Source organism: Danio rerio, chromosome 22 (assembly GCF_052040795.2).
Source record: "Danio rerio strain M-AB ecotype USA chromosome 22, GRCz13ab, whole genome shotgun sequence".
NCBI lineage: Eukaryota > Metazoa > Chordata > Actinopteri > Cypriniformes > Danionidae > Danio > Danio rerio.
Genome location: NC_141042.1, coordinates 37,622,501 through 37,632,500, shown reverse-complemented (window position 1 = coordinate 37,632,500; position 10,000 = coordinate 37,622,501). Strand labels below are relative to the sequence as shown.

The 10,000-nt window shown below is 39.9% G+C and overlaps 1 protein-coding gene across 1 annotated transcript in view; it reads right to left on the bottom strand.

Moving 5' to 3' along the window:
- The window catches only part of lcor (ligand dependent nuclear receptor corepressor), a 157,159-nt gene extending 150,188 nt beyond the window's left edge, over nucleotides 1–6,971 (bottom strand). Inside the window, exon 1 of the mRNA XM_087304718.1 lies at nucleotides 6,765–6,971. Within this exon, the coding sequence (XP_087160844.1) occupies nucleotides 6,765–6,795 (31 nt within the window). The 5' untranslated portion in view covers nucleotides 6,796–6,971. The remainder of the gene's footprint in view (nucleotides 1–6,764) is intronic.
- Between the last annotated feature and the right edge of the window lie 3,029 nt (nucleotides 6,972–10,000).

The window sequence follows — 10,000 nt, the reverse complement described above, 5'->3', positions numbered from 1 at the left end:
CCGGGCCAAAGCACGCTTGTCCCCCCGTCCCGTCTCCCCCGACGGCCCGCGCTCGCACCACAAACGGGCTTCGGCACGCTTACGTCATCGCTGCTGCGCTGTTCAGTGAGAAGCGTTCTCTCACTCAGCAGCACGGTGGAGATTTCTCTAGTTATATCATTTCAGTCGTTTGATATGCCGTCAAATATTTCGCCAACGAGTCCTTAGAGATGCGGGAACACGCAGTCAGATATTTCGCCGAACAGATCCGCCACTTTTGGCGCTCATAAACAATCATAAAGCTCTCGTGCTGCAGGAATGAGGAGGTCTGCTGAAGGCGCGCAGCTATCGTGAAGTGAGGGGTTTGTGTCTTTAATAAACTACGGCAGTTTGCGTTCACTGAACAGTAAGAATGATTAATAAATCCATATGAAACAGTCCCTTAAAAGTCACGTCTCGCTTTCAGTTTCGGGCTTTGGCGCGTTTTGCACTCACACACAAGCGTACCGCGCCAAAGCCAAAGTGAACCGCGCTCAGGCCCACCTCTTCCAACCAGGCCAGGGCCGGCCAAGTAAACCGTGCTTGAGCCCGATTCAGCGCACTCACACTTCTCAAACGATCCGGGAAACGGTCGGGGCACGATACGGATGGCATAGTGTGAGTAGGCCCTAAGAATTCAGAGGCCCCTGTGCACAATGTCTTGGTCCCCTACCTAGTCGCACCCCTATAGTTGAATTAAAAAATTAGATTAATATAATATTTTTTTCCCCATATTTTTTTAAAGTAAATGATACACAGCACGTATAGTTCTAGTCTACAAAGTTACATTATTTTTAAAGCATTTGAAGGACACTTAAAAAAATACTAATAGGGGAAATGAATGGATTTTAATATACTTGTTCAAGTTCACTGAAGCATAACTAAAATTTATATTTATGGGTATTTTTAATGTATAACTTTTACAAACTTATCATGCACATGATTTGGATAACACCTCTCCAGTCCAGTTCAGTTCTATGAATCATAATTTATGATCTCCAGGAATGTATATAGGGATACGTTTTCAGAATGAGCTTATGTTGAAGATAACTAATAAGTCATTTCTAATAATTGATTTATTTTATCCTTGCCATGATGACAGTAAATTAGACTAGATATTCTTCAAGATACTAGTATTTAGCTTAAAGTGACATTTAAAGGCTTAACTAGGTTAATTAGGGTAAATTTAGGGTAATTAGGCTGGTCATTGTATAACGGTGGTTTGTTCTGTAGACAATCCAAAACAAATATTGCTTAAGCGGGCTAATAATATTGACCCTAAATGGGTTTAAAACAATTAAAAACTGCTTTTATTCTAGCTGAAACAAACCAAATAAGACTTTCTCCAGAAGAAAAAATAGTAAAGGAAATACTGTGAAAAATTCCTGAATATGTTAAACATAATTTAGGAAATATTTGAGAAAGAAATAATAACTCACAAGAGGGCGAATCATTGTGACTTCAACTGTACATCAGGCTACAGTTTAATTTAACACCATTAACACTGTGTAATATATTAGCCTGATCTCCAGCAACACTGTTCAGCTCGCGGTGACTGAAGTACTTGCGTCAGCCAAAGCTCCTTGCACTGGACACTAATTAATTAACAAATGATTTACCTAATTAGTCATTTAGCGGACGCTTTTATCCTCAGTGACACTGAATAAAACTGTTAATACGGGAACAATCCCCCTGGAGCAACCTGAGGTTAAGTGCCCTGCTCAATGGCGCAACTCTTACAGGATCATCCAGGAGGAGTCTGAACCCACCAAACCTTTATATACCAGGCCAGACATTCATTTAACTATTACCAGGTCACACCTAAAGCTTTGATCAAAGGCTAGAGCTCTCTCTGGTGATCTGATTTTGCTCATATCTTGCTTGATAACGGTTACTTTTTCATTCATTCATTCATTTTCCCTCAGCTTAGTCCCTTAATTATAATGGATCACCACAGCGGAATGAACCACCAACTATTCCAGCAAATGTTTTGCACAGCAGATGCCCTTCCAGCCACAACACAGTACTGGGGAACACCCATACACACTCAAGCACACACATGCTCATACACTACTGCCAATTTAGTTCATCCAGTTCACCTATAGTGCATGTGTTTGGACCATACCTGTCAACATTGGGATGTGAAAATAAGGCATATGCCCACCATATTAAGAGATTTCCCCCGACCTCCTTTAAAAATAAAAACCAAATTACTAAATATGCCCATTTGGAGCTGTTTTGTTGTAAATAAACTGTTAAATGGTCAATAACAGGTTTTATTATTATTATTTACAAAAGAAAAAATAAATAGTAAACATTAGCAGCAAATAAATTAGCAAACAGTTCAGCTTATTATAATTAATAGCTATTATAATGAAATAGAAGCTATATCAAATCTCATTAGCCATTTCTTCACCGTATAATGTACACATTCTGATTAAAGAGCAACGAATGAATCTCTTATTTAGACTTTTTCGTTGGATTACATTAAACAACAGAGGTGTCACTTTAAAAATGCACACATTTAACGTTATAATGAAAGCGTCTGACTGCTTTCCTAACTGTTTGTGCTCATTAAGGATGAAATTAGTTGTGTTCGAAAAAAAAACTTCACCAAGATCGACATCTTTAGATGTTATTATCATTAATTATGTGTGTATGTCTGTTTAAACACGCACCCACAATCCAGACTTTTGCTCCGCTTCAAATCAGGAGTACAGATCCGTTTGGTAAACAGCGTCTATTTATCACTATGGAGCGCGTCTGCTGCGTTTGCGCTTTTTTATAATAAGATCATACTTTATAGTGCTGCTTATTAATAGTTGGTAAGGTATTAGTTGGGTTTAGGTTTGGGTATTGGCTAGGAAACACTTTTAAGATCATAATAAGATCATACTTTATAGTGCTGCTTATTATTAGTAAGGAAGTATTTGGGTTTATGTTTGGGTATTGGCTAGGACATGCTTTAAGATCGTAATAAGATTGTACATTGTAGTGCTGCTTACTAATAGTTAGTAAGGTAGTAGTTGGGTTTAGGTTTGGGTATTGGCTAGGACATGCTTTAAGATTGTAATAAGCCCATACTTTATAGTACTGCTTATTAGTTAGTAAGGTAGTAGTTGGGTTTAGTTTGGGTATTGGCTAGGACATACTTTATGATCATAAGTAGATCATACTTTATAGTGCTGCTTACTAATAGGTGGGGTAGTAGTTGGGTTTAGGTTTGGGTATTGGCTAGGACACACTTTAAGATCATAAGATCAAACTTTATAGTGCTGCTTATTAATAGGTAAGGTAGTAGTTGGGTTTAGGTTTGGGTATTGGCTAGGACACACTTTAAGATCATAATAAGATCATACTTTATAGTGCTGCTTATTAATAGTAAGGCAGTATTTGGGTTTAGGTTTGGGTATTGGCTAGGACATGCTTTATGATCATAATTAGATCATACTTTATAGTGCTGCTTATTAATAGGTAGGGTAGTAGTTGGGTTTAGGTTTGGGTATTGGCTAGGACACACTTTAAGATCATAATAAGACCATACTTTATAGTGCTGCTTATTAATAGTAAGGAAGTAGTTGGGTTTAGGTTTGGGTATTGGCTAGGACACACTTTAAGATCGTAATAAGATCAAACTTTATACTGCTGCTTATTAATAGGTAAGGTAGTAGTTGGATTTAGGTTTGGGTATTGGCTAGGACATACTTTAAGATCATAATAAGACCATACTTTATAGTGCTGCTTATTAATAGTAAGGAAGTAGTTGGGTTTAGGTTTGGGTATTGGCTAGGACACACTTTAAGATCATAATAAGACCATACTTTATAGTGCTGCTTATTAATAGTAAGGTAGTAGTTGGGTTTAGGTTTGGGTATTGGCTAGGACATACTTTATGATCATAATTAGATCATACTTTATAGTGCTGCTTATTAATAGGTAAGGTAGTAGTTGGATTTAGGTTTGGGTATTGGCTAGGACATACTTTAAGATCATAATAAGACCATACTTTATAGTGCTGCTTATTAATAGTTAGGAAGTAGTTGGGTTAAGGTTTGGGTATTGGCTAGGACACACTTTAAGATCATAATAAGATCATACTTTATAGTGCTGCTTATTAATAGTAAGGCAGTATTTGGGTTTAGGTTTGGGTATTGGCTAGGACATGCTTTATGATCATAATTAGATCATACTTTATAGTGCTGCTTATTAATAGGTAGGGTAGTAGTTGGGTTTAGGTTTGGGTATTGGCTAGGACATAATTTAAGATCATAATAAGATCATACTTTGTAGTGCTGCTTATTAATAGGTAGGGTAGTAGTTGGGTTTAGGTTTGGGTATTGGCTAGGACACACTTTAAGATCATAATAAGACCATACTTTATAGTGCTGCTTATTAATAGTAAGGAAGTAGTTGGGTTTAGGTTTGGGTATTGGCTAGGACACACTTTAAGATCGTAATAAGATCAAACTTTATACTGCTGCTTATTAATAGGTAAGGTAGTAGTTGGATTTAGGTTTGGGTATTGGCTAGGACATACTTTAAGATCATAATAAGACCATACTTTATAGTGCTGCTTATTAATAGTAAGGAAGTAGTTGGGTTTAGGTTTGGGTATTGGCTAGGACACACTTTAAGATCATAATAAGACCATACTTTATAGTGCTGCTTATTAATAGTAAGGTAGTAGTTGGGTTTAGGTTTGGGTATTGGCTAGGACATACTTTATGATCATAATTAGATCATACTTTATAGTGCTGCTTATTAATAGGTAAGGTAGTAGTTGGATTTAGGTTTGGGTATTGGCTAGGACATACTTTAAGATCATAATAAGACCATACTTTATAGTGCTGCTTATTAATAGTTAGGAAGTAGTTGGGTTAAGGTTTGGGTATTGGCTAGGACACACTTTAAGATCATAATAAGATCATACTTTATAGTGCTGCTTATTAATAGTAAGGCAGTATTTGGGTTTAGGTTTGGGTATTGGCTAGGACATGCTTTATGATCATAATTAGATCATACTTTATAGTGCTGCTTATTAATAGGTAGGGTAGTAGTTGGGTTTAGGTTTGGGTATTGGCTAGGACATAATTTAAGATCATAATAAGATCATACTTTGTAGTGCTGCTTATTAATAGTTAGTAAGGTAGTAGCTCGGTTTAGGTTTGGGTATTGGCTAGGACACACTGTAAGATCATAATAAGTTCATACTTTGTAGTGCTGCTTATTAATAGTTAGTAAGGTAGTAGTTGGGTTTAGGTTTGGGTATTGGCTTACACATCTCATCCAAAGCCGTCTGTTGTGTTTTGATGTAATTTTTTTTTTTTTTTTCTGAAATTATAGCATTGTAATATGCGCTCAAAACGCGCCAAAACTACTTCATATCTTTTTATGTACGTTCATGAAAATAACGGCACACCTTTTAATATTCATCAGCCAATCAGTATAAAAGAAAACTAAGCATCCACAGAAGCATAAAGGAAACCATTACAATATATGCGAGGTTTACAATAAGAGAATGGGCGCCAAACATTGCTGACATCTAAATGTTAGCGGATGTCAGGAGGAAACGCTTTTGCCTACGGCACCAGCAGAGGGGCACCAAAAGGTTGGCACTGAAAGCACAAGAGAGACAAATAAGGGTCAAGAGGATGAAGACTGATATGAATACCTTTAAAACATGTCTGTTCATAAGCGCTGCATTAATGACTGAGAGGGTAAACCGTTGTCTGCCCGCCGAGGTCAACGCATTGCCTTGGGTTGAGGAGTCGTGCTGTGGAAAATGCTTGTGGAGAAGAAAAAACTATATAGTTCAACCAAGGTTTGGCAACAAGGACAGTCAGACGAGAACTTTACAGAGGAAAAAATGCTGAAATGTCAGAGCGACAGCACTCTAAATAGACTGAGAATGAGGTAAAGAGAGAAGATAATGACTGCTCTCCGTCTAGAGTTTCTTGTCATTTTGCTCCCAGCAAGAGTCAGGAGATGTAGAAATGTTCGCTTTTTTCCCTACTCATTTTCTCATTCTGCAACAATCTACTCTTTGGACAGCCATGACTCATATACCAATGCTTTTTATCCGTTTTAGAAGAGAAGATTTTTTTTTGCGCCTCATGAGCTGATTTTTAACGCTGCTTTGGTGGTGTACATCGCCCACTTGTGGACGCGCATGAAAATGAATGGGAATGCATGGCTGCTTCAAAGTGAAGTTTCATAAACTAATTTCGAGAGGAGCACGTGATATGATTGTGCACCGCTGGCCACTCATCCGTAATCAGTAATAATCCAATCAGAATGATCCTAGCTTAGTATAAATGGATCACTTTCTCCCCATTGCACTATCTTCATTTTGGAAGAATGCTTCCCGCTACAAACGCTCCAGCATTTAAACTACGCTTCAGCATCATTCAACCTTCTGGCATGGAAGAACAAACAATCAACAACAACAACAACTTCTCCAACCAGAACCCCGCTCTCCCCTAAACTCCAGCAGCTGCCTCGCCAGCAATCGAGCCAGAATCCCCGCAAGAAGCCGGCATATCAACTCTTCCATCTTCTACTTCATCTGCCCTTCACTACACAAGCCACAACTTCGTCTAAACTTATGACGCCGGCGATTCAAGCCACCAGAGAGAAGCCGAACTCACAGATCACCTAACGTTAACGGTCCACTTTCGGTAACGTGCATGCTTTAAAGGGAAGTCTGAAGATCAGCGTGAATAGAACGCTTTAAATGAAGAACTCACCTCTCAGCCTCCCGCTGGTCAGCAGATCCATAACATTCTGACAGCTGAAATAGTTCGAAGGCAAATGACCAGGCAATCTAATCCATAAACATTATTCCATAACACCTTCATTCGTCGATATACATCCATGAAAAGGTGCACTGATATCCAAACCAGCTGCTGGTGAGAGTGGAGCCATACTTTCACGCATAAACATTGTAGCGATCTGATCTACAAAATGGCCGCCGGCCTTTGCACTCTGAACTCTTGACCGTGACTCCAAGGAGCCAATAGCTTAAAGGGGAAGTATCACCATCCAATGAGCTTTCCAAAATTGGAGACGGTCCCGCCTTCTCTCCCTACAAATTCATGAATGGACTGCGTGCAGAGACTTTGATTCCGGCCAAATAATCATGTTGAGATTATAGACATGTTACTTATCATGGATGGAGTAAAGCCATGATAAACATTACATTCACACAGTTCCTATTAAGTGGCAACATCGTTTTTTTTTTTTTAAGTTTGATGTAGGCAGTTGATATATTTACATTTTATTAATAATTATATATATATATAAAAAAAAAAAAAAAAAAAAAAAAAGTAAATAAAATTCTGAAATGAGTATTACCCAGCAAGTGATAGACAACCTACACATCAAGCAGTAACCCTTTTGTATCACGCCAATTGTGACTCTCATATCAATACACCTGAATGTCAGTCAGTTTATAATGACAGTAAGAAAACAATTTCCTGCTCGACTGCAACAAACAAGAGGAGGACATTTCTGGCCATGGAGTAGCTTTCATACTTATACTTTGTGTTAAATACATTCGAGTTTTAAAAACTTCTATATCAGTAAGGGGTTTAAACTCCACTCCATCATCATCTCACCAGCTCTCCAAGAGGTTTCCTGGACTTCCAGCATAGAAACGCCCCATACGCTCAGTTCTCCTTCTAATTACCACCCTGCAGGAGGACAAATGCCCACTTCTACAACCCTAGCACATTGTGACATTAAGTATTGGAACATGCATTAACAAAGGCGCTTCCATTCACAATCATCCGTACACTTATGAAGACTCCTCCCACGAATATCAGCCAATACAATTAATCATGTCTGCTGTACATGTGCCATGTTGCTAAGATTTCATTTCTAATTCTCTCTTGTTTTCCATTTTAGAGTTCAAGACTGCCAGCTCCTGAAACTGCCCTCATTCAACCCATCACACTCTTCATCCATTCCTAATGCATTTACACTCTTCGCAAAGATACTTTCTGCCTATACAGCCCACACCCTTGATACCATATTCACATATCCCCCCCCCCCCCCCATTTACTCTTCATATCACTATTGACAATATTTAGCACTCATAACGCTCCAATGCTGACTATCATTTGTACTTCCGCTATAGCAGAGTCGCTCCGCCGAGCCTCATTCTCCTTCTGCACCCCCCCCCCCTCTTCTTCCCATTTATAGATGACACAACCGCCCTGTCACACGATTCTGATTTAAGAGATGCTTATAGCAGTTCTTTGCTCCACAGGTATCCCCCAGATCAACTCTCAGTCACTCTTACACAGGGTGTCTCCGGAGTATCAGAAAGTGTTGGGGGCTGATAAGTCAATAAAGAGGAGTTTGAGGGCTTAAAGTATTAGAAAGTCTTAGATTCCTTTACAAGGTAATACATTATTGTTGAACAAGGTATCATCGTATGCTAAAGTTTGACTGTATTCAAGCCGTGAATATCAGGATACTAGGTAGTTACGTAATCAGTAAAATTCTACTAAGGTTTGACAGCTTGCCGCTTGTTTACTGCAACACTATCAGTCTGCAGCTCTATAGGTGACAACCTGTCGAATCGGCAAGATTTTAATATACATGTGTCTGTATTCGCATGTTTAGTTGGATTCATTTGTTACATTTTAATATTTAGTAAATATTCCGTAAGATAAATCTCGCCAGCTTTTTTGATTGAAAATGGTGATAAGGTCTTTAAATGTGTGGGAAAAGTATTAAAGGTGTTGAATTACTTCTCTTATTCCTCTATACTATGTTTCAGAATATGAGCAGCCATCACAGAAGTACAAAGGGCAGCAACAAATCCAGATCCTAGAAAGGTGGTCACCTGATGCCTTCAAGACATGCGTCCTAGCCACTGGCCCCCCAAAGAAGCCCAGATGGCTCTTGTCAGCCATAATCTCACATCCACTCAAGGGCGAGGGTGTGACCCAGCCACCTTCTTCTTTTTCTTCCTTCTAGCCTGAGTAACACTCAGTTTCCTCCCCCAGCCACATAGGTAATTGGAGTTTCATCCAAGCCCCCCGTCACCCCGCCACCCTGGCCGTTTCCGCTGGAGTCTTCACAGCCCCCTCCCATTTCCCGACTCCTGCCGGACCCCGCCCCCCCTAAAGCTCTGACTTCCGCAGAAGTGTTACCCCGAGCTACGACCCCCGCAGGGGTCGTCTCACCGTCCCTTCCAGGCCTTAGCAATCTTTATTTATATATATATATCTATATACACCTGTACATAGATATATATTTATAATAGCGCTGTCACTCCCCCGCTCCATCTCCTAACGGAGTGTTCCTCGAGCACCTAACTTATCCCGTCACCCTCTAACAGGAGTCTTCACTGTCCAAATCCCCTTTCCCAGACTCCTGCTAGAGTAGGCCAGCTTGCCCTGTTCCCCGGGCGCCGACCCCCGCAGGGGTCAGTCACTGCCCCCCCCAGGCCACTGAAACTCATTATATATGTATATCTATGGATTTTCGTTTATAGATATATATTTATATAGAGCGCTGTCACTCCCCGCTCCATCTCCAGTCGGAGTGTTCCACGAGCATCGACTCCAGCAAGAGTCTGGCCAAACTTGCCACTCACCCTCTAGCAGAAATCTCCACCGCCCAAATCACACTTCACGATTTCTGCTAGAGATGGCAAAATAAAAAATTGCTGCACCCAACTCCCGCAGCGCCCATTCTGACTCAGAAGTCTCCTGATCACCCCCTCCAGGCCTTAGATTATCCCATTATATATATATATATATTTATATACTCTCTCATATATACATATATATTTATATATAGCGCTGCCACTTCCCTGCTCTATCTCTGTTTGGAGTGTTCCTCGAGCATTTTTGACTCTTAATGAGCCAACCCCGCCCACCCCTTATGGCCCCCCTTCACTAGTCTCCACCCAACCCCCTCCCCCGCTCTGGCTTCCACAGGAGTCAGTTTCAAACTTTGCTCCAACTGG